General features: G+C 39.8%; 1 protein-coding gene across 1 annotated transcript in view; it reads left to right on the top strand.

The window, feature by feature from the left end:
* The first annotated feature begins 6622 nt into the window (after positions 1–6622).
* LOC103110789 (prolow-density lipoprotein receptor-related protein 1-like) overlaps positions 6623–25531 on the top strand; it is a 56654-nt gene continuing 37745 nt past the window's right edge. Inside the window, exons 1-11 of the mRNA XM_016186801.2 lie at positions 6623–6817; positions 10107–10220; positions 12395–12514; positions 13326–13565; positions 16675–16788; positions 18385–18504; positions 20980–21105; positions 22158–22361; positions 23067–23235; positions 24129–24297; positions 25089–25311. Of these exons, the coding sequence (XP_016042287.2) occupies positions 6751–6817; positions 10107–10220; positions 12395–12514; positions 13326–13565; positions 16675–16788; positions 18385–18504; positions 20980–21105; positions 22158–22361; positions 23067–23235; positions 24129–24297; positions 25089–25311 (1666 nt within the window). The 5' untranslated portion in view covers positions 6623–6750. The remainder of the gene's footprint in view (positions 6818–10106; positions 10221–12394; positions 12515–13325; positions 13566–16674; positions 16789–18384; positions 18505–20979; positions 21106–22157; positions 22362–23066; positions 23236–24128; positions 24298–25088; positions 25312–25531) is intronic.

The following is a 25531-nucleotide window of genomic DNA, read 5'->3' as shown; positions in this document are numbered from 1 at the left end:
GTGGGAAAAAAAAAGAAAACAAAAAGAATCTAGTATAGTCACAGGCCCTTTGGAATATAACTAAAATATGCCTACTAGCTATCTACAAAATGGAGGATACCCCAACTCTTCATCTGCACTATTTTATCCCTTAGGTCCATGATTGGTCAACAATTTGTTTGGCTTTGTATGTTAACTCTCTTTTCAGTCACCAGGTTCCAGATGCTAGCATGTTGCCAACCAGACTTCCCTGGACAGACAACCCCACCAATGTGTCCTGGAGCTCCTCTTCCTCAGAGCCCTTCCCCACTAGGGAAAGAGAGAGACAGGTTGGGAGTATGGATTGACCTGTCCATGCCCATGTTCAGCGGGGAAGCCAGACCTTCCACCTTCTGCATCCCACAGTGACCTTGGGTCCATACTCCCAGAGGGTTAAAGAATAGGAAAGCTGTCAGGCTGGCTTCGTGGGCAGAGACAGACGACCAGGGACTCATGGCTGGGTGGTATGCATTTCAGTCTTTATTCATGTGGAATGCAGCACAATCTAAGCCAAGCTAAGATAAACTAAACTAAACTAAAACTCATAATCCTGTCCTTATATATACTTGCCAAGTAGGGTGTAAACAGGATGTGACATAGAGAGGGTGGAGCAAAAAAAGATTGGTGAAAATCAGGGTGTGACAAGGAGAGGGGGCAGAGCAGATGAGAATTCTACCACTGAACCACCAATGCCCTGGAGGGAGGGTGGTGCTTAGTTAACAGTGGTTTATGTAAATAGAATACAGTGTTAAGCAGGGGGGATTAAACCAAATGAAACAGAAGGGGTTTTTAGAAGCAGAATTAGAAGCATACCAACAGAAAGCTATTAGGGAAGGGAATGGCATACAGAGTTCTGGTGGTGGGAACTGTGTGGAGTTGTACCCCACTTATCCTATGGTTTAGTCAATGTTTCCTTTTTATAAATAAACAATTTAAAAAAAGAATATCAGTGACTATAGTAAACCCACTAGTTTGCTCTATAAATTTCAAATAAGGTTCAGTTCAACATTCTTGGAGGTAGAAAAAATTAATCATATGAGTATTTTATTTATTTGCATATGTTGACATATATACTTATAAGAATGGAATAAATAAATTCATTTTAATACCTTATAGAGATATTTACAAACCATTCTGTGCTCTTATTTAAAGTGAGGGGCAAGATGGTGGCATACCTGGTTGAGCACACGTTACAATGTGCAAAGGTCCCGGTTTGAGCCAGTCCCCACCTGCAGGGAGAAAGCTTGCAAGTGGTGAAGCAGTGTTACAGGTGACTCTCTGTCTCCCTACCAACCCTGTTCTTCTCAATTTCTGACTGTCTCTAACCAATAAATAAATAAATAAATAAAGACAATAAAAATATTTTAAAAATAATAAAATATATGATTGAGTAGTTTTGTGTTGACTTGTCAGAAATGCCATGACACATTTTTGCGTAGGAAAATATATCATGATTTTTCTGACAAACTAATATATTTGCAGAGTTGTATAATCAGTACTGCAATGTGTGAAAGAAACATCAGGAAAATTATATACACTGAGGTTTCAAAGGGACATTAGAAACCATTATCTGAACCTGTGGAACTTGGAACCCTGGTAACCAGGCACCCACATTCCACAAACAGCAACCTCCCCAGATTACTTTCTAGGAGACAGGAAGGAAGAAGCATATTTTGCTCTGTGCCCAGACCCACTAGCTCTAGTCATGGGAAATTTCAAGTGGCAGCAACATGGGATGTGTGTAGGACATGGATGAGAAGTCATGTGCGGTGCCCTTGGCCAGGTTCTCAAAGACACAGAAGGATCGTACCAGAGACTCGTGGGTCCAACTGATTGGGTGGCAGAGCCCAACTCTCCCATCGAGGGCCAGGTGAACCCCACCAATATGAGGGTCAGGAGCTGCAGAGTGACGGTGATCATATTCATGACCAAGTTTGAACCTCATGTTGAGGTCCAAACCAGGGGCTGGCTGCAGGTGGACACTTCCTACACTGAGCTGGGGAACCAAGTCACAATCCAAAGGACCATGAGGGACAAGCAGGACTCCTGGGAGTCTGAGTCAGATGCTGCAGGTCAGAAATGCCCAGATGTGTCAGTGACGGCTGATGGGGATGGTCCTGCAGATGCTCAAGAAGCACCGTCATCAGCACCAGCAGCAGCTTCAGAGGCAGGGCAGGTAATAGCAGCGCCAGCAGTGCAACCACCACCATCTCCAGCAGCAGCGGCAGGAGCAGAGGGCGCACAGTCTGAGTCTGCATTGGCCTCCAGTCCTCCGGAGGCCGCCTCCACCCTGCTGGCTCCTGTGGGCTCAGCTCAGGAGGGACAGCTTCCAGTGGTTCCTGCACCTCAGATGAACTTTCTTTCTCCTGCTGTTTTCACTCATTTAGTTTTGGAGCCTTTATTATTCATTTCTCTTTTATTGTTATTTTCCCTATTTCAAATGAAATGTCAGTAAAATAATTTTCATTGGAATTTCAAAACAATAAATATAGTTGTATTGTGAAAATAATGAAATCACATGAAACAACAAATATGTATGTGGTCGGCAAAATAAAGAAATCTTACAACTCAACCACAGAAAAGGAACCCAATTTTAAATTGCCAGGAGACTCAAGCAAAGCTTTTGTAAAGAAAGATATATGAATGGCCAATTAGTTCATGAAAGTATGTTCCATGTCTTAGTCATTAGGGAAAAGCAAATTCAAACCATAATGAGACACCACTACCAAATCATGAAAACAGTGAAACTTAAAATGTCAGTGCCAAGTGTTGGTAAACATGTAGGTTACCCAGAACTCTTGCACAGTATGTTTAGAGATAATTACGCGGTGTCACACCTAAGAGAGAGTAGCTGGTGTCTCATGTATAAAGGCTGCGATTATTAGATTTACTCTGAATGTGAGCATGTATACAATATCACTAACATGTAAATAGTGACCAAAATGGCAGTGTTGCAGTTGACAGGGGTAATAAACTGCCACTGTCTTTTAGAGGTATGTTTGGACCTGCCAATGCCCATGTCTAGTAGAGACACAACTGTGGAAGCCAGAACTCCCACCTTCTGCACCCTATAAAGAATTTCAATACATACACTTCAAAGGGGAAAAATGTTAGGGGAAGATGATCAGAGGGCTCTGAACTCTAATTCCATTAAGACCTGATGAGAAAAGGGAGAAAAGAAAGGGCATTCAGAAGTAACAATAGTTGTAGGTGCAACTTAGAAAAGAAGGCTGGATTATAGAAAAAAAGGGGGGGGATATATGTAATTATAGATAGCTATAGAAATAATATTCAACCCATATCTGTGACCTTGGGAGAACTACTGCAGTTTCTAGTGGAGGGAATGTTGGAACCGGTGTGGAATTATACCTCTGTTACCTCATAATTTTGTAAATCAATATTAAATGATTAATAAAAAAGACAAAATGTCATGCTATAAAACAATTTCCAAAAGTATAGTCTGTTGTGTGATATATAGTGATTAATGAGATTATTAGATTTACTCTGAATGTGAGCATGTATACAATATCATTAACGTGTAAAGCAGTGACCAAAATGGAAGAAAAAAAAAAAAAAGAAATGGACTACTTCAAGTCATGTTCTTGTGGAGAAAGAGATGTCCTGCCAGTGCTAGACATCTCTCTGAGTGACAGTTAATCAGATGTATAGTTGTTGGTTTATTTATTTATTTGTCTCCATGTCTTTGTTAAGGCCCGAGATCTATATATTCCCACCATTCTCAGCAAATTCAGATTCCCTGTTCTTTTTTTCCATATAGAGTGAAAGACAGAAATAGAAGAAAATACAGCACATCAATCCATCACTTATGAAGCTTCCACTCTGCATGGTGCTCCTGTGTGATTTGATGGCTGAGGGCTCAAACCTGGGTCCTGTACATGGTAAAGTGTTATCTCTTTTGGGTGAGTTGTCTTCTGGTCTCCTAAGCTGACTCTTGAACTATGTAGGTTAAGCTCTGTAAGTCCATTTTACAGAAATTTTTTTCTTCAATAAATACATTTGATCTTCAGTCCCTGCTGCTGCTGATTCTATAGTCATAGATTTCATACACACACACACACACAAATATTCCATAAACTTAGTGACTTCAAGCAACACAAATTTGTTACCGTACCTTTCCAGCGCTAAGAAATCTGAAATAGAAATTATGGAGGAATAGCAGAGTGTTTACAAGGTTGTGTTCTCTTTGGAGTCTCAATGGAATGATTCATTTCTTTGCTTTTTCCAGATTCTAGAAGCCTCCCTTATTCTTTGGCTCCCAACCCTTAGCCACATAATTCCAACTCTACCTTCTGTCATGTTATTTCCTTCTCTGATTCTCCTGCCTCCCCCTACACCCCCCCTTTTTTCTTATAAGCACCCCTGTGGTTGCATTGGGCCCACCTGAATAATGCAGACCAAGCCTCCACTTTCAATGCGCTTTCCCTGCCACCCCTCCCCCAGCACATAGAGTTTTGGAGATAAGAATGTGAGCTTCTCTCTCTCTCTCTCTGAGTGTGTGTATAGAGGGATATTAGTCTATTTCACACAGGTTGAAAAAGTATCTTTTGAAGATCAAATGTCATATATGAGAGAGAGATAGAAAAGACATGTCAACTAAGAAAGAATGAATCTTAGAATATAATAATTTAAAGACACATCTAATCATGACTGCCTTACTATTTCTAACACCCATATCTCTGACATTCTCAGCCACAGCTCTGGTGACTAGATTACTAAGAGCTGTTACTGACAGTTCATAACAATAAAGTTGCTGTTGATGTGCATTTGTACTCTCATTTAACTGAGATTTATACCCAGCTCTCCCATTTAGCACTAGCTTCTTTAGTACCCGTGAATTCCTGTGAGGAAAATTGCCTATATTTGTTTTGTCATTGCTGGGTTTTACCACCCTAGGTTATCTTTTTCAGACAGAGAAAAACCACAACACTAAAGCTTCCCCCAGTTTTATAATAGTATCCCTAAGTGGTGTAGGAGGTTCAAACCTTAGTTGAATACATTGGAAAGCAGGCACCCTCTCAGGTGAGCTATCTCACCAGCCCTCTTCTATACTCTCATAACAAAATTGTCACCCTGTGTAACAGGGCACCACTAAGCATCTAAAACAACCTGGTTCTAACATTTCAATAAAAGCTAATATCATATCTTTGGAGGTTTTTGTTAAAAAAAAAAATAGAAGGGTATATACTTGAACTGGCTCATGCAATAAGAACACACAATGAGTTTAAGAGAAACTTCAGAGCATATGACATTCTGATATCTTCAAAGTGCAGTTTGATGAGACTGCAGAGAACATGAAGAGGAGGTATGATTTAAAAGAAAGCTGTTGGAGTATTGTGTTGCAAATAAAATCTGAGATGGCACTTTGCAATTCACTTTCCTGTTTCTATTTTTTTCCCCCTGGTGTTTTATTGCTGCCATTCATTTCCAAACACTACAAATGTTCCTGACAGTTTTACAGTCTAAATTCTCACTGCACCTTGTTCTCTCCAAGCATCTGACACTCTCCTCTCCATTGTAGTGGAAAGAACCTTACAGCTTAGCTAAATGGGGGTGGGAATGGAGATGGAGGGATGATTGGCATCTGGAGGAATAAGTCATAACACACATCTTTACCCTTCCTTTTATCCCTAAATTTGGATAAAATGAACTCTGAATTTTTTCATTCTGGTAGGCCTATGCCCTTACCTGGATTATGTTTGACTCTGGTTTAAATCCAGCACAATTACATCCAACCCATGTCCAAATGTGTATTAAAGAAGCACGTTACCCCTGGCTGTAACTGCAACTTAAAGTGAAATGGTGTCTTCTGGACCTTTGCAGGTTACTTTTTTTTTTTTCTTTTTTTTCCTTGAAATCGAAAGACAGAAAGATACTGTGACAGAGAGACACCAACCAAAGCACTTGAAGCTTCCTTCAGTAAAGCCAGGGGGTGGCAGGCTTGAACCTGGGTCTTTCACATGACAAAGCAAGCACACTGTCCAAATGAGCTCTCTGGACAGCTCTGTGAATCACTCTTATTTGTAGTTTGGCTGCTTACCAACCAAAGAGGACAGACTTCTTAGAAAGACCCAGGAGAGACAGGATGGTGGTGTGGGGGTGGTGGTGGGGGCTGAGGACAGCCAGGGAGACCTGCAGTCACCATCAAGCCCTCAGTTTGGTGCTATCAAGCTGGTGTTTTCCAAAGTGAAATCTGAAAGGCATCCCTCTAAGAGTTAGAGTCACCTCTCCAGACCTGCTGACTTAGAATCTACTACATCTAAGAGTTCCAAGGGGTTCCTGAACAGAGAAATGAAAAGTCTTGGTCAAGTGTGGCTGACCACACTTTGGCCCCTGAAGGGTGCCAAAAGTCAGGCCCTGACTTAGCAGAGCCTGTGAGGGACCCCACTGCTGGAGGGGGCTGGACTCCTGTGCTCCTCTCCACTCAGCCTTGGAAAGCAGGACACATACAGAGTCCTCTCTGAAGTTAGCTCTCTCCTTTCTGACAGCTCCTCCGGGAGCTGCCGGCTCTCCGCCCGCCCCCCCCCCCCAAGGCCCCTTCCCCCCAGCAGCCTCTCACTGTAAGCAGTTGGGGCGCGGAGGAAAGCCCGCCCTGGTGCGCCCTGCGCTCGCTCCCGCGGCTTCTTCCCTCTGCGTTTTCTCCAGCCAGCTAGCTCTTGCCCAGAGTTGCCAGCACGGGACGCGGTGTCCCCAGCACCCTGTACCCTTAAGGCTATGGGGTGGAGAAGGCTCCTCCTGCTTCTGCCTCCCTTGCTGTGCAGCCTCGGGGATTCAGGTGCTGGTGAGTGGGGCCCGCGGGGGTGAGTGGGTGGGGGCACTCAGGGGAGAGATGGATGATACTCCTCTCCTCGCTCCCTGCAGGGTTCAGGGGTTGGTTCTAGGCTGCTGGGGGTGGGGGGCAGTGACTCACCTTATGCTGTGTGAGCAAAGCATCCTCTAGTTCCATCCCCCAACCCCACCCCCATTTGCAGTGATCTCAGGAGTGATGGCTGGGGCCCTTGAAGTGACTGCCAGGTGAGTGGTTAACCCAGCTTCTCAGTCTCTAGGAACCTGCCCAGCAATGAGTGGGAGGAAGGACAGGTGCTCTCAGCCAAGGAACTTCCCCCTCACCCATCTTCTAGTAAATGGGAAAGGGGACCTTTTCCATACATGAATGTGGGATAACTCCTTTCTCCCAGCCTACTCCTACTCACCCCTTAAGGCCAAATGGAAATGGCTTCATAGGCCTGGTCTCAGATGTGCCAGCTGCTTGGTTTTTACCAGGCAGTGAATTTAGTTTTTGGGAGATCAGGACCTCAGGCTGAGGTGCCTTACTTCACCGGGTTCAGGGAGAAGGGGTTAGACTCTAGGTTCAATTAGGAAGCAATTTCTTGCAGTACTGGGGTTCAGACAGACTGCCAAGAGAGGAGAGTCAGGTCCTACAGTGACTGAAATACCCACTGTTCAGGTTCCTAAACCATTGGTGACTGCTGGCTTAGCTAAATGTAGGCACAAGGTTTGTTCGTCTACCTGGTCTGTAGTTCCTTCCTGACAAGTGTTTCTCATAGTGCCTTCTGGATGGAAGAGAGTTTTAGTTTTAACTTTGGAAGACTTTACTGTTTAATCATTTCAGAGGAAGTGCCACTTCACAAAGTTGTCTTTCAGGATTTTTGCCTGAACTGAAGCCCATATTCTGTATGGTCCATTTGCACCACTCCTAAAAAGGAGTTTCAAGTTATGCAACTGGCTTTATTTCTTTTAAAAATCTGTATTTTAAATATTTATTGGATATAAACAGCCAGAAATAGAAAGGGAAGAAGGTGATAGAGAGGAAGAGAGACAAGAGACACCTGCAGCACTGCTTTACCACTTGTGACACTTTCCCCCTGTAGGTGGGGACCAAGGGCTCGAACCTGGATCCTTGCTCATTGTAACATGTGCACTAAACCAGGTGTGCCAACACCCAGCCCAGCAACTGGTTTTCTAAGTGGTGGTTTTCAGTGCCCTCAATTATAAAGGCATCCTTCATGGTATCCACTTTAGAATAATGTGTGATCATTATACATATATAGACAGAGAGAAAGCTACTATAAATTTAACACATACACATGCTGATAAATTTCTTATCTATTTAAAGTAATAATCTAAGTAAAATTGAAAGTATTGTTTAAGAACCATATGCATATAATGTATGACTCTGCAAATTTGGCCTCCAAACTGAAAGTAAGTAGGGAAAAATGTGGCTCCAGATGTGTCTTACCTAGCACCAAGAGTCTGTGAGAGCTGATTGGACTCTGGCTAAGATGCTTCTGGATGGGTCTGCTGTACGAGGTAGCAAGAGTTTAATGGTTTGTCAGCATATAAGAGATAGATAATGTGCCAATTGACTTTGCTTATTCAGTTTTTGAATCTTCCTCTCAGGATGAGTTAATCTCTAGCTTCATTTTATAGGCAAGACAACTGAGGTCCAGAGAGAGGAAATGACTTTTCTAAGGTCATGTTCTAATTATAGCTCCAACCTAGGTGACTTCTGTGATCCTGTGCTCTCATTTTGATGGTTGTTAACATCAGCTGCTTTCAATCTCATGATTTTGCTTAAGTGAATTCTTTGGATGGTATGTGTATAGATGGCAAAGTTGCTAGCTACCCATTAATAGCCAAAACTTCTCGAGTATTTGTGTGTATGTGTGTGTATATGTGTGTGTGTGTGTGTGTATGTGTGTGTGTGTTTCCTTCCTCAAACTACTGCTCAGGTCTGGTTTATGATGGTACTGGGGATTGAACCTGTAACCTCAAAGGCTCAAGCATGAAAGTCTTTTGCATAATCATTATGATATCTCCCAAGCCCTTTAAAATGTTTTTTATAAGGTAGCCTTATAAAAATCACTGAATAAGTGTATAAAAAGTACTATTTTAATGGAGAGTACAAATAAGAGTTAGACAAGGCCCTATGCTGAAGAAGGTGTTGTTTATGTGCAATGACTTTTATTCTCAGCTTCCACAGCACAGCCTTGCTACCACTTTCCATTTCCTGTGCACACATTGTCTCTGGAGTAAAACTTGCTGGATTTTCATTACGTATTGCAGAGACTCACCAGCTTGGATCATCAGCTTTATGTTTTTAGGAACCAGGAGCTGGTTTTTTTCTCTTGAAAAGTTAGGGCAGTATAGTAAACTAACTATGATTGGTTTCCTTTTGTTTCCTGTTGGTATGTTCCCTTCCCCCCAACCTCTGAGAAGAATTGGTTTGCCCCTTGCTAGTTTCCTGCCCCGCTTTCTCCCCGCCCCCTATGCTAAGGATGGGCAGAGTCCCAGCAGCAGCAGCGGGAGAGAGGATGATGGAGAAAAGCACATGGTATGGTGATTTGCCCGTTCGTGAATAAAGATTAAACTGTGTTCTCAGCCCAGCCGTGTGTCTCTGGTCGTCTCTGTTACCCGCCTGTGAAGCCAGCCCGGATAAAACAAGTTTCCCTCTAAGGATCAGATTCTGTAATAGATTTGTTTTTGGCCATTAAATATTTAAGGTTAAGAAATACAAATTCATAACTTAATAAAGCTAGAGAGTATAAGTCAGTGTTCTCAACAACTTACAATACTTCTCACCAGGCTATTAGAGTCGTTATAAAAATGGCAGAGGAACTAAAGCCCTAATCACATTTAATACATATTTGTACATGTCTAAACACAAACAAGAGCCAATTAATTTGATCCAAGACCTTCCAACTGTTGTTGCTCAGTCTCTAGCATCAACCTAGAGCTGGAAGAAGTATTTATATCTTATTACAAATATAAGTCTGTGTCTCCCCAATTCTAACAGGAGGGTAATGGACCAAACAGCAAGACTTCAACAAAAAGTCCACAACACCAGAAAGAAGCGTTCCAGTCAGAACAGCAGAAAGATCATCACCAGTGAACCTATTAGGGCCTCTAGGATACTAAGTCCCCCCAGTGTTCTCCTGGGTTTGGGGTAAAAGCAGGTCTTTCAAGATGCCCTAGACTGCAGCTTATCATGAAGTGTAGTAGTCTTATCCCCCCAGCAAACCAGAAACTTTCCTTGTTTTTGCCTTTTGCCTTTTGGTTACTCACTGCAGATGAAGCAAAATGTAACATGACAAGGCAAGCTGCATGTGAAGAGAAATGCATTCCTGTGACCTGGTTGTGCAATGGGGAGCAAGAGTGCCCTGATGGAGCTGACGAACAGTGTGGTAAGCTCTCCTTACTCCAGTGCACTTGTCCTTATCTGACCTTTAATGATATGTGCTTGATGTACAGTCTCAGTTCTTGGGATTTTTACCCTCTTAGTGGGGTAATCAGCAATACTGGGCATTTTAGGTTATTATAGTGGGCAGGGGTAGGGAGGTTTAAATATTGTGAGCTCTATTGTCAAAACATATGTAAAAGGCTAGGAAAGGTGGAAAATCAAACTAAACTATCATCTTCCAGCTTAAGTGAAGATTCACACAATTCTGTCACAGTGCTACTCAAACTGGAATAGCAGAGAATTTTTTTACAGGAAATCCTTGCAAACCCAAGATCACATACTTACTAAATTTAAATTTGAATTTAAATTCCAGTAGTGATGCACCTTGTTGAGCACACATGTTACAGTTCACAAAGACCCCAGTTCAAGCCCCTGGTCCCAGGGAAGGGAAGTTCATAAGCATTAAAGGAGGTCTACAGGTGTCCCTATTTCCTTCTTCCCTTTCCAATTCTCTCTGTCTCTACTCCCTCTTGACTTCTTTCTGTCTCTATCCAATAAGTAAAATATTAAATTAGACTAGTTATTGAATTAAATTAGTTCAACTTTTATGTGTAGAGAGCTTATACGACTAAAAAATAAAGTAAACTTTCAAATCAAACATGAAGAAAACTGCCAAATAAAAAGTCAGGCATTTTGTAAATATCTTGCTGAAATAAGTGTGTCTGTACAAAGTTGCTTAGAGCCCTAGAATGACACAGGAGTACCTGTGTGTGAAGAGAGCCTCTTACCAGGGTCTTCTCACCCCTGTACACAGATATAGAGGGGAAAGGGCTAAGGAGACAGCATAATGGTTATGCAAAAAAAAGAAAAAAAGATTTTTATGCCTGAGGCACCAAAAGTTCCAGCTCAGTCCTCAGCACCACCATAAGCCAGAGCTGAGCAGTGGTCTGGTAAAATAAATAAATAAATAAATAAATAAATATAAAAAAAGAAAGGAAGGAAGGATGGAAAGAAGGAAGGAGGAAAAGTTCTCATTAAAGGAGAAACTCTCCAAAGTACTACATTCTTTTTTTAACCTCACATAAACATTCCTAGCTATCGCTCTAACTTAACACACAAAAAAAATTGCTATAAAAATGTACAGCATTACAAATTAGAGCATAATTTCATACTTGGCATAAACGTCCTGTGCTATTCCCCATACATTTAACTTCACCTTTCCAAATGATATGCTTCTGCCAGTAGACTGAGGTGGAAATGCTTAAAGATTTCATTAGACCAGAAAATAACAACTCCTAAATTTTTGGATTTTAATAACATCTCAAACACCAGAGGAATTTAAATAAGTAGTCCTCCTTTAAATGGTACAGTCCAACACACTGTTATCCATATATGAGAATTTAAATTCATTTAAATACATATGAAAGCTTTTAAATTCTATCATTTAGGTCACATTACATGTGTTCAATGACCACTATGACCTAGCATCTCTCTAGTATGGACAAGATAGAATAAAATTTCCATTAAAATTTTATTGGTCAAGAATAGTCTAGAAGAATGGTGATAGGACAAGTTTTTATTTATTTTTTTATTATATTTTATTTATTTATTGGATAGAGACATAAATAAATTGAGAGGGAGTGGAGGGTAGATAGCATAATGGTTATGCAAACAGACTCTCATGCCTGAGGCTCCAAAGTCCCAGGTTCAATCCCTTGCACCACCATAAGCCAGAGTTGAACAGTGCTCTGGTAAAAAAAAAAAGAAAAAAAAAAGAAATTGAGAGGGGAAGAGGAGATAGGCAGGCAGAGAAACAGAGACACCTGTAACATTGATTAACCATTTGCAAAGCCTTCCCCCTGCAGGTGGGGGACTAGAGGCTTGAACCTGGGTCCTTGCACATTGTAACATGTGTGTTCTACCAAGTGCGCCACCACCTAGCCCCAGACAGGACAAGTTGTATTGGGCATTTGTCCTGATCACAAGGGGGCATGTAGTGTAAGGGATAATATGAGAAGTTCAGGGATGTTTAGGGTAGATTCCAGTGGCATATTGGGCATTAACTGTTCCTTTGTTCCTGAAAATACCTGAGATAAGACTCAAATTTAAAGACCAGTAGTGTTCTGACAGACACTTCTTCTACTTTACATCATCTTGTACACTGTTGCTGGCCTACAGAAGAAATGTGTCGTGGACATCCACAGGCCTGGCCATGTGACAATGGGAAGTGTATTGCTCTCAGCTGGCTATGTGATGGTGTCGGTGACTGTTTAGATGGTTCTGATGAGGTGGACTGCGGTATGTATTTATTTTGAGTCTTCTGTGTGGTTGTGTTAGCAGTATTGATTAAGGTGTTTGTGTGTGAAACAAGCAAATTATTATAATTATTAATTCTTTTCATTTCTGAGGTTTTACTGCTTCAGAGTGACTTTTTCAGGGAGAGGAAGTGGGAGAAGGAGAAAGAAAAAGAAACTAGAATACCAAAGCTTCCTTCAGTGCCCTGGGGGCTGGGCTCAAACCTGGGTAACACACAGAAAAGAACTTTACCATCTGGTTGAGCTATTTTGCTGGACCCTCAAGAATTATTAAATATCATTTTGCCTTATCTGTTGGCAAGTCCAGATATTAAATTTCTCTGAAATTGTGAGTGATATCTTTAGTCACTTCTCTTAATTATTAAAATTTTAGATAATTAAAAAAATATGCCTTAGACTTCTTTGGAGCATAACTTCCCTATACAAGATTATGGTCCCATCTCCAGTGGATACCTTCTCTTTCAACACTTGGTTTTTCTATAAAGTGAGTTCAAGAGCAAACCACAAATATCTGGTAAACAAGAAAACACAAGTAGAACCCGAACTGTAATTGGCATATTGCACCAAAGTAAAAGACTCTGGGGTGGGTGGGTGGGGAGTATACAGTCCAAGAAGGATGACAGAGGACCTAGTGGGGGTTGTATTGTTATATGGAAAACTGGGAAATGTTACGCATGTACAAACTATTGTATTTACTGTTGAATGTAAAACATTAATTCCCCAATAAAGAAATTCAATTAAAAAAGTCTGTACTACAGAATTTTTACCTCACTGTGCCAACTCCCGCTTTTCAGAGACACTGACAGCTTGTCCTGACCAAAAAGTTCGCTGTTCAGGAAATTCTCAGTGTCATGATGCATGGGAACTCTGTGATGACCTTGAGGGCTGTGAAGATGGGTTTGACAAAGCACATTGTCCCCAGACCCAGTGTCTGGCTGGGCAGTGGCAGTGCAAGAACAAGGTGTGCATCATGGATGGCTGGAAGTGTGACGGTATTGACCACTGTGGTGATGCCTCAGATGAGGAGATCTGTGGTGAGTCTTGCTCCCACCTGTGCTCTCTCAAAGGCAAGGTTGTTCTCTGTGGGCTGCTTTCTGCTAGTTGCATTTTAATTCCTGAGACTAAGATTGTCATCCTACATCTAAAAACAGGATGTCTCCTAGCAATGACTGAGACTGAGTTAATCATAGAGCAGTACTAGAATAGTAACTCTGCAAGGCACTCTCTAAACATTGCTAGAAGATTTCCACTATTCAATCCAGCTAATGTGAAGAATGCCTGAGCAGCAGGGTAGAAGAAGCCTCCTAACAGTTGCCTCAAATCCCTGGGTGGTAAGTACAGAGTGGGAGATGGGGGATGGGGAGTGTTTCCTTACTGAAGGAGCAAAACCCCCAGAGAGCTTGGTGAGTGTCATGTTTCTTTCTTCACCTCATACACAGTGACTTTCTATTTTCTTTGTGGACTCCAGTCCCATTCAATTTTTTTTCTAGTGTTAAATCCACAAAACCCAGTATCTTCAGAGTCAAGCATTTTAAAATAGTAAACTATTCTCTTAAGAAAATATTTCTTGTATTTCCACTAAGACCACTAATTTGGTTATTACTGGGGTCCTTTAATATGGCTTTCAAAGTCAGTGAAGTAACACCAACTGATACACAATTACCCTGGATACAGATGTCTCTTAAGTTTGCAGTGTTTTTGTTGTGAGTTCCATATTGTATTTTGGGGGCAGATCAAAGCATTGTTCACATAGATATCCAAACGCTGAAGTGTGGGGAAAAAAAATTCCCACCAGTACATCCTTGTTAGGGTCAACATTTAGCAACATCAGTCAAAGATTCTGAGGACTGGTGCCAGTGAAGAAAACGTCATAGCATTTGTTCAGAGCCATGATACTATGAAACAGGGACAATCTTTTCTGGCACGTGTATCCAGCACACCAGCCATGATCTTGTGGCCCATTAATGAGTTCAACATAACTACTGCTCACTATTGCCACTGGAGAAAGTCTTTTAGTTTCTGAGTCAGAATCCAGACTTTCAATGACCATCATTGCATATTCCATCCCAAAGCCATTCCATTTAGCAGCTATTGGGTGAACTACATTGACTCCACTCTTCTTAGAACAGAAAAAAAAAAAAAAACTGTAAGATTGAATTTATACTGGAAAATGGTGTTCAGACAGAATCCAGGCCCTTTGATCTACCAGCTCAAGCTGTTTCTGCCGGTCGCAGTGGAGGTAGCAGTAGAGCAGCAGTAGCAGCAAAGCATCAACTCTGGGCACAGAGGCTCAAATAATGGTCATTGTAATTAGTTGTCTGATGGGAAAGGTGTTGTTCTTGGACATATTTATGCTGTACTGTCCATTTGAACATCACTTTAGGAAGAGACCGAAATTCTGTTGTAAAGGCTGAAAACAAATGCAAGAACTGCTTAGTTATGAGCTATTTTTGCTGCACAAAATTAAAAGTCAATAGTATTTTCAAGAAAATGTGCTTAAAATATTTTTATAATATATAAAATGTGTTCATTGCCTTTAATCACAAATTTCTTCAAAATAAAAATGTCTTGATCCCTTATGTGTATCTTCTTCATTAAAAAATATCTTCAGAAGTAAAAAAAAGAAAGAAAATATTTCTTTCAAAAATTCATCTATTTCTTTTTTTTTTAAAGTTTTTATTGATAAAATGAAACATTGACAAGACCATGAGATAAGAGGGGTACAATTCCACACAATTCCCACCACTGGAACTTCATATCCCATCTCTCTCCTGATAGTTTTCCTATTCTTTAACTATCTGGGAGCATGGACCCTGGGTCATTATAGGGTGCAGAAGGTGAGAGGTCTGGCTTCTATGATTGCTTCCCTGCTGAACATGGGTGTTGACAGGTCAATCCATAGTCCCTGCCAGTCTCTCTCTTTCCCTCATGGGGCAGGGATCTAGGGAGGTGGGGCTTCAGGACACATGGTGGGTCTGTCAGCCCAGGAAAGCCCAGTTGGCATCATGGCAGCATCTGGAACATAGTGGCTGAAAAAAAGTTAAGGTATAAAGCAGAGCAAATTGTTGACTAATCATGAACCTAAAGGCAAGAATATTGTGGATGGAGATTTGGGGTCTCCATTTTGGAAAAAGCTTTAGGACTATTTTAGGTATATTTCAGGGGGCCCGTGACCCAACTAGTTATTGCCTGTGCCTGATATATAATGTGCAGGTGACCTAAACTGTTATTTGGGGGGATGGTGTCATAGTTGGAAAAAAGACCAGAAAGCTGAGTCAGGGAAGAGAGTAGCTCCCTTGCATGTTGAAAATGTGCACTCTATTGGATGCACTACTGCCAGATCCCTTAACCAAATATTTTTTCTTTTTTTTAAAATTTATTTTCCCTTTTTGTTGCTCTTGTTTTTATTATTATTGTTGTTGTTGTTGTTATTGATGTCATCATTGTTGGATAGAACAGAGAGAAATGGAGAAAGGAGGGGAAGACAGAGAGGGGGAGAGAAAGATAGATACCTGCAGACCTGATTCACTGCTTGTGAAGCGACTCCCCTGCAGGTGGGGAGCTGGAGGCTCAAACTGGGATCCTTACTCTGGTCCTTGTGCTTTGCGCCATGTGTGCTTAACCCGCTGTGCTACCGCACAACTCCCTTAACAAAATATTTCTTTTGGATCTAGTATTGAATTACTTTAAAAACCATTTCAATTATTAGTATTTAATAGTACTTCAACTCAGTTGATGAGTGGCAGACAGACAAGGACAGAGAGCAAAGAAAGAGGCAGAGGGAGAGAAAGATACTATAGCATTGCTCTATCACTCAAGAAGTTTTCCCCCATTAGGGTGCCCTCATGAAGCAACAAAGCACAAATGGTGCTCACATCTGGGTCATTGTGCAGGCTAAATTGTGCACTCTATTGGATAATCTATGTGCCAATCCTTTGGTTTAATTTTAATACTATTTCACCCAGTACCAAAATATCTTAACATCTTTGTTACCCAGTTTTAACTCTTAACCTTCTTAAGAATCTGCTATACAAAAATGGACTATCTTTCCTATCTAGACCTGTCTTGAGTTACACAAACATAGCCATCTTACCTATTGTGAGGGTTGTCTATTACTATCAACAGCCTTTGCTTCCTCTCCAGCTTCCTGTCCAGAAGGCATGTTTGGATGTGATGAAAGGAAATGCATCCCACAGTCCCTGATGTGTAACAAGGAAGCAGATTGCACAGATGGTACTGATGAACCAACAACATGTGGTAAGAAACCAATCATTTGGCTTAAGGTAGGAAGCAAGAGAATAAGATGGCATAGAACCCAGTGCCTTAATTATTGAATTATGGTAGGGCTCTACCCTAGAGAACACTTTTTCATGAACTGGAAATAGCTCACTTGGAGAGTGTAAGGCTTTGCCAGTATGTGGCCCATGTTTGAGTCTAATTCCCAATGTATTAAAGGAAGCTAATGCCTCTCTCTCTCTCTCTCTCTCTCTCTCTCTCTCCTTTTCTGTTTCTATCTTAAAAGAAAAAAAATATCTCTCAGAGGCCAGGCAGTGGCACACACAGTTAAGCATATTTTTCCTATGAGCAAGGATCCAGGTTCAAGCCCTGGTCCCCAACTGCAAGGGGGGAGTACATTTCACAAGTAGTGAAGCAGGTCTGTAGGTGTCTATCCCTCTCTATATCCCCCATCCCCTCTCAATTTCTCTCTGTCCTACCTCATGAAAGGAAAAATAATTTCTAAGAACAGTGAATTAGTAATGCTAGCTCAAAGCCCCAGTGATAATCTTGGAGGAAAAAAAAATCCTTATAAACAGTTTTCCTTCATTGCTTTGACAAGTTTTAGCCCCTGACGTTCCTCTTTCTCTCTCTCTCTCTCTCTCTCTCTCTCTCTCTCTCTCTCTCTCGTCAGAGTTTTCTCTGGGGATTTACATCTATAAAATTCCATAACTCTTAACAGACTATTTATTTATTTATGTATTTATTTATTCATTTTAAACAAAGGGTAAAATACATGTAGAGAAAGAAAGAGGCTGAGAGGAGAGATACCACAGCACTGTTCCACTGCTTGTAAAGTTTCCTTGTTGCATTATGCTCCTATGTAGTGATTAGGGGGCTTGAATCTGAATCACTGATCATGGTAAGATGTGTGCTCTAGAGGGCAAGCTATCTCACAGACTCCTAGTTTTGGTCTCTTGAATGTGAGCAAATGTCACTGGAGTTTTTGAGTTATTCTCATGTTAGGGTTTAGGCAAGTAGACAGACCTCAAACTCTGTTGCTCCTAAAATTCTAGAATAGATAATGCAAATGTTGTCACCGAGAAGTAAATCACTTATTGAATGCAAAAGGGTAGATTCGGGGCAAGTTGTTAGGAAGACTATTCCCTGGTGAGGGCAGAGGCTACTGGGCAAGCAGTTCTGAATTTGAAACCTCTGTGGTTCTCAGTGTAAAGATCACTGTGATTTTGAATTAAGGTTAGGATTAATAAATTATTACATGAATTTCCAAAGAAAGAGTCTCAGGCACTTATAAGTTTAACAAAGTAGAGATGAAGCTGCTAGCCCCTCCACAGGTGAATAATAAATACGTCGATGCTTAAAATTGTGGAGACTGCTAATCTAGAAAGAAATGCCTTTCCTTTGAGCTGTGGTGCTTAATTTTTCTTGCTCTTCATATTTCCACCAAATCCTTTAATGCACAAATAAGAGGGCAGGGGTTAAGGTTACTCTTAACCAGTCACTTGCTTTTTACATTAGGGTAGAGCATTGTGATGAAATATGGTTTATTTAAAAGAAAAACACAAACTTGCTTTTTACTGTGTTGTCCTGTATAGACTACTGTCCTGTTTCTACCAGGTAAAAACTGCTCAGTGGTCAATGGAGGCTGTGAGGGACAGTGCAGTGATACTAACTGGGGTGTCCGATGTTCCTGTGGGCCTGGCTGGGAATTACAGTCGGATGGCCAGAGCTGTGGAGGTTAGAACCTTTTTGGTTATTATTATTAAAAAGGTTTTATTGTAGTAATATATATGTGAACCATCCCATATATAGAATAGTAAGTTCTAAGCCTGCAATTCAGTGGCGTCAACTAAACTTACAATGTGCAACCATCATCATTGTTTTTATCTGAAGCTTTTCCTCATTCCCAAGAGAAGTTCTGTGCCCATTAAATAATAACTTCCCCTTTCCTCCAAACTGATAATTCCCTTTGAATTTCTTTATCTGTAAATTAACCTACTCTGGTACTGCATATAAATGGAATCATATAGTATTTGCATCTGTTTTTTTCCCACCTAGCATGTCTTTAAAGTTCAACTGTATTATAACATATTTCAGAAATCCCTACCTTTTAAAGGAAACATTATAGTCCATTGTGTTCACATGCCATATTTATTTATTTATTTACACCTTCACCAATCTATTATTTTTTTCACTACCCCCATCACCAAAGTTCTGGGTCCCCACCTCCACCTCCTATAACCACTATAGTTCTCTCAGTCTTGAATATAGGTTGATATATATATATTTTTCACACTTGTATATTCAGTTTATTTATCCACATTTATTTATACATCCATATGTTTGTTGGGTCATTTTTACCTTTTGATTTTGTAGATAATATACTGTGGACATTGATGTGTAATATTTTTGCATCCCTGCTTTTAATTCTTTGGGTATGTTACAGAAGTGGAATTGCTAAATCCTATGGTAAATTCTGTATTTAACTTTTTGAGGTTATTTTGAGGTCATTAAGTCAGTTTCCATAGTGACTGCACTGTTTGACATTCCCATCAACAATGTACAAAGTTTAATTTCTCCACATCCTTTACAATGCTTTTTATTCTGAGCTTTTGTGGGAATTACAGGTCAACTGTCAGCTAACAAGAAAATGTTAAATTTAGCATCTTTCTCTTATACAGCTCTTCTGCTATGAAATGAATCCATTGTCCTTCCATGGTCATACCTATGATCTATGGCATGAGTGGTAGAACAGGTTCTGAAATTATATCCTTCTGTATCTGTGTCCTTGCTTGTTACAGCCAGCTCACCTTCTCTAAGTTACTCGACCTTCCAAGTCTCCTTTCTCCCTTTTGTGAAATGAGATTTTGATGCCAGAATGGCTAAAATAAGATTCATATATCGTATTCTGTTCAGTAGTAATCTGAATCTGAAAAGGTCCTAACTGTAACTTTATAGCACTAATACAAGGAATTGTATTTTAGGTTAAAATATGATTAGAAGTCTATGAGAGTTTTTGTCCTGATACGATGGACTAATGGGTAGATCAGCCAAGCTACCCTGAGCCTCCCAATGACTCAAACCCAATAGTCCCTTCTCTTTTTATGGGATGTACCTGCAGCCCTATCTGCTTAGATGGAAAGGATACAAGATGATAGGCCCTGGTTTATGAGGTGACAATAATGTTGTATTCCATGATGATCTTACTCCCAACTTGAGTGTGACTCTATTAAGGGAAATGATGGTTTATAGAACTATTTTTGTCTTAAGCCTACATTTCAACGTTTTTTTCTCAGGATAAGTGTCAGTACATCTTATCCTTCACAAAACTGTTAGCCTATCCCACCATAGGGACAATGCAAGGTCCTTAGTAGATTGGAGTCTATCACAACAGATGTGGGAATTCAGAAAGGGAAAGGGAGGTTGGAGATCTAAATCTCAGTACCTCAGTAATGACTTTTATACTGTGAATATGTCAAAAATTGCAAAAAAACCTTTTTTACATAAGAAAACTAAGCTTATTATTCATTAGAAGTGAAACATCACAGTCCCTTAGAAGGGACTGTTGTCTATGAGTTTGACTCCCCTAGACTCCTACTGCTTCCTTTTTGGGTTATGGTCAAGTAGGTAATTTTACTGGTTACTGACTTTGACTTGTAACCATACAATATTATCCTTATACATTTTCCATGTATTATTCTACTTGGGAACCCAGTAGTTTTGGGGGAATAGTAATTTACTGGCAATGCTTGTAAAAATAAAAAATTTAAAAAAATTCTCTCCTTATCCTGTGACTCATACTTTATAAGGTCTCTGCCAAATGCCTTTGAGAAATAATAGTATTTTATCAAATTCTGCCAATTATATCCGTTCCAGCATTTTGGACAAAATGTTTCATGTCACAGTAGAAAACTCTCTGGCCTAATGTTTGTGATTCTGAATCAGTCTCTGGCTGGTTTCACAAATGACCTTTATGCAGAAGGTTTCTAGAGTAAAGTATTCTGTACTAGACAAATACTGAAGTTGCCTATATTGATGTTTCTGCTTAATTAATTCATGTGCATGAGGATTCTGTGAATGGATTGTCTATTTCAGTGTGAAGCAATTCCACACTCTTCATACCCAGTTAGCAACTGAAAAGTGGATCAAGAGGGAAAAATACTCAAGAAATTGTTCCTGGGTTTTCTCTAACCTTTGGTGCTTTATCTTTAGATGTAGATGAGTGCTCTATGGCATATAGTCCTTGTGGCCAACTGTGTCTTAATACACCAGGCTCTTACTCCTGTTCATGTATTCAAGGTCACCTGCTCTACAATGGAACTGACTGTCAAGTGTCAGGTGGGTTTCAATAACTGAGACAAAGCTTCTGTATCTCAATAATTATATATAAAACTGATATATATGATTTTTAAGGATTAGTGTTAGAGATGACATTATTAGTTTCATAAAGAAAATATTATTATAAAGTTCCTTGGTTAATTTGAGTCAGTTGTTACTAAGTATTGTTTTTTTTAATATATATTTTTAGTATTTATTTACTGCCCTTTTTTATCTTGTTGTATTTTTTATTGTTGCAGTTATTGTTGTTGTTACTGATGTCATCATTATTGGATAAGACAGAGAGAAATGGAGAGAAGAGGGGAAGACAGAGAGGGGAAGAGAAAGATACATGCCTGCAGACCTGTGAAGCGACTCCCCTGCAGGTGGGGGGAGCTGGGGACTCGAACCTGGATCCTTACAGTGGTCCTTGCACTTTGCACCAAGTGAAGTTTTTTTCTTAATGACTCATATATTATTTTTAAAAAATATTTATTTATTTATTGTTGGACAGAGACAGAGAGAAAATGAGAGGGGTGGGGAATATGGAGATGGAGAGAGACAGAAAGATACCTGCAGCCCTGCTTCACCACTTGCAAAGCTTTCCCCCCTGCAGGAGGGGTTTAAACCTGCATCCTTGCACACTGTAATGTGAGCGCTTAGCAAGGTGCACCACCACCTGGTCCCATGACTCATATATTCTTTGGTTTACACAACTAGATATTACAGAGACTTAGTCAATATAATCTTAACTTTATAATTTTTTAACTCTTGGGACACTTGATTATAGCATTTACTTAATTACTTTATTACTACATATCAGACATGAAGATGTGTTTCTTTTAGTTGTAGAGAAGTGCTGATTCTAAAATCAAACAAGCAGTTAACTTCCAAAGATTATTTTAAGTGTTCAGGAATTAATAAAAGAATTGTGACAGTGGTCAGTTAGAGTTCCTCTAGATAATAGTTATCCCAGCTGCTCAGGGATAAGTAGACCTTGAGTTGGTAGATGATTGAAAAAATAGTATGAAAGAAATTTTAATATCACTCCTTACCTTTTATCTCTGTTGTAGGTGATGCTGTTAAAATTCTTATAGCAATGGATCAAGAACTTGGTGTCCTGGATCGCAACACAGGCATCTGTGAGACTCTGATATCTATAAAATTGAGACCCACTTCTATTGCATATGATCTTGAGAGGGGCATATACTTTTGGGTAGATGAAGTCTTAAATATGTTTGTCCTTGGGAAGCCAAGCCCTCGTCCCCTCTACCCAGGTATATTTCTTGAAATTACAAATTCTAACTTCTTAGAATTATTAAAACATAGCACAATGAGCATATGAATCTATTTCTGAGACAATACTATTTAGTTGAACTCCATGGGAGCTTTATAAAGTGTAATCAGAATGAAATTGTTGAGTGAAGAAACTTTGGGGACATGGGTTAAGATCATGTTTAGTCTCAGCTAACTAGTTAGTCGCAGATCACTAGCTATATGATCTTAGGGTGGGTTACTAGCTTTTTGAAACACCTATAATATGTATCACCGGGCAAGTGTGGCAATTAAACAGTGGAAGTTAACAAGCTCATGTGAAGAAATCCTTGGTTGGTTTGAGGCACTAAGAATTTCTATGATAACAGTTTAGAGGTTAAGTTATGGCAATTTACCTGACATTTCTATCACATTACCCCAAACTGCAGTCACATTTTCTTGGGTCCCTGGGCTATGCTTCTACTCAGGTCTTTTTCATTCACTCAGGTCTTTTGCATTCCCTATTGTCCCTCATTTATTGGAAATGCTGTCTCTTGTCTCTGGCCTTTATTCTCTACTTTCTATTTACCTCATTGTGCATAACTGAAATCAGAAGCTACAGAAAAGTTCTGAGTCTTTTGCAAGGTGAGATGGGTGCAAAAGATGCAATAACATAATGCTGTTTTCTTTTGTTGTTGTCTGTTTTTTTTTTTTTTTTTTGTTCTTAGAACTTAAAACAGTAAACAGTATCTCTTTGGACTGGTTTACGGGACAGTTGTATTGGGCTAGCAGCTCTGCAAGGGTCATCTGTGCTGGCTTAAGTGATGGCAGAGGCTATGTCAAAATCTTGGAAAAGGATCTTGTGCCAGAGCAGCTAATAGTGTTTCCTGCAAAGAAGTAAGTGTTTCTTTGGGAGTCTATCCAAAAGCGTTGGTCTCATCTTAGATGTTTAAGATGAGAACACTTCAATATTTTAAACATATATCTCATTTTCTCTTCCAAATCTTCAATTTTGAAGTCTAAATAGAATATTATGGAGCCCAACTTTTATGAGTTATCTGAGTCTAGGAGAAGACTATGCCAGCATTTTTTTCCTTTTAAATATTTTATTAGTGATTTAATAATGACTTACAAGGTTAAAAGATTACAGGGCTATAAATCCATACTGTAGCCATCACTAAATTTTTGTGGACACCCCTCTCTCCCCACTCACATTCTCTCATGATAACCACCACTGTTACATGAAGTCTTAGTTTGGTCTCTCTTTTTTATTTCTTTCAAGTACATGTGTCTCTCTTTTTTTATTTCTTTCAAGTACATGTGTTTAATTTCCCTATACTATACATATGATTGAAACCTTCCAGTAGTTGTCTTTTACTTCCTTATTTCACTAAGTATAATCACCTTCAGTCCCATTCATTTTATCCTGAAGTATCTTTTTTAATTGCAGAGCAGTATACCTTTGAATATGATTCTCATAACTTTTTTATTATTGATTTAATAATGATTGACAAGATTGTAGGATAACAGGGGTACAATTCCATACATTCCCACCACCAGAGTTCCATATCCCATCCTCTCCATTTAAATTTTCCCTATTCTTTACCCCTCTGGAAGTATGAACCCAGTATCATTATGGGGTACAGAAGGTGTTGGGTCTCCAGCTAGCATTCTTAGCTGTACAGTGAATTAAGACTTACAGTGAGAGAGCTAAGGGAGTCCAGCTGTTCAAAATAATGTGCATGTAACTGAGAGGATTCCCTCAAATCTTGTACTTCTGATTTTTCCAGGTACTTATACTGGGTGAATCAAGGTGAAAGAGGTGTGAGGACTATTGAAACTGCAGGGATGGATGGATCTGACAGGAAAGTGCTTGTAGTTGTAACCATGGAGGAACCTGTAGGATTGACACTTAACTATGTGACTGGAAGGCTTTACTGGATCAGTAAATATAAAGAGGTACTGTAGATCAGTGCACAGGAAAAAAAAACAATTTTAACAAGGGCTTGGTATGACTACTTGGTAAGTATAAAATTTGCTCAAGTCTTATAGTACCTTGTGTTCATGGAAATGAAGATCTAATGACACAATACCATTAGGTAGAGCCAGCTTGATTAAAAAATTAGGAGACATAATGATATTGCCATATACCCTCAACACTCACACCTAGTACTACACTTTTTGAAAGCATAGATTGTGTTCTATGTTACACTAGGGACACAAAACTTAAAATATGATGGACCACCTCCTTGAAAGCATGGAGTTTTACAAGTACTTCAGTGTCTTGTTCTACTGTGTCTAGTCTGCATATTACAATTCATTTTATGTTATTTTTGGAAGAATAAATCTTAAAAAATTAGTGTGACATGATGACTAAAGCATTGCCTCAGGAGTGATATTTTTAGGCCTACGATGCCTCATCTGTGATTTGAGTTAGTTGTGGGGCCTCTTTGAGTTCCCATTGTCCACTGTAAAAAGTCTTCCAACCCATAAGACAATGGCAGAATGGAGTGAATGGAATTGGTACGCTGTCTATATGAAAATAGTGTTATAGTTACTTGTGAAACAAATCAGTTTGTACAAGAATCTGTCCAATCTAATGACTTTGACATTAACTTCCATGAATTCATCTCTATCAAGTAGACATTGCTTAAATATGTTTAATAAATGTCCAAGAGACTGAGGTCCACTAAGACTGTCAGCACTGCTTCTAATGCTGCCTTGCTCTCATGAGGGCCTCTAATTCTCAGTCCATAGAGACAGTAAAGGTGGATGGCAGTGGGAGACACACCTTCCCCAAGATCTTGGAAGATGAAGATCCAATAGGACTAGCTGTCTTCGAGAATTCTTTCTTCTGGGCAAACAAACAACAGCTTTTTCATACTTCACCCCATACCCCAAAGGAGAGGGTGGTGATACTTAATGCCTCTATATCTGCTTTTTCAGTTCTCCACAAATTCCAACAAAATAAGAGTAAGTAAATAGCTTGATTTTGAAATGCTTATGAATCTGAATGCTCACTAAGCTAAGCCTACCAAAATCACTGCCTTGGTCTGTTGTGACTTGACTATTTTGAGGCAAAAGAAATTTCCTAGCTATCCTAGACTCATATATAACTTTTGAGAAAGATGAACTGAACTGGGAAGCTCATTTCAAGCATCTACCTTATACTTGTCCAGGCACACTAGAGTAA

This window comes from Erinaceus europaeus, chromosome 2 (assembly GCF_950295315.1).
Source record: "Erinaceus europaeus chromosome 2, mEriEur2.1, whole genome shotgun sequence".
NCBI classification, from domain to species: Eukaryota; Metazoa; Chordata; class Mammalia; order Eulipotyphla; family Erinaceidae; genus Erinaceus; species Erinaceus europaeus.
The sequence above is the reverse complement of the archived record's forward strand: the minus strand, read 5'-3'. Positions and strand labels throughout refer to the sequence as shown.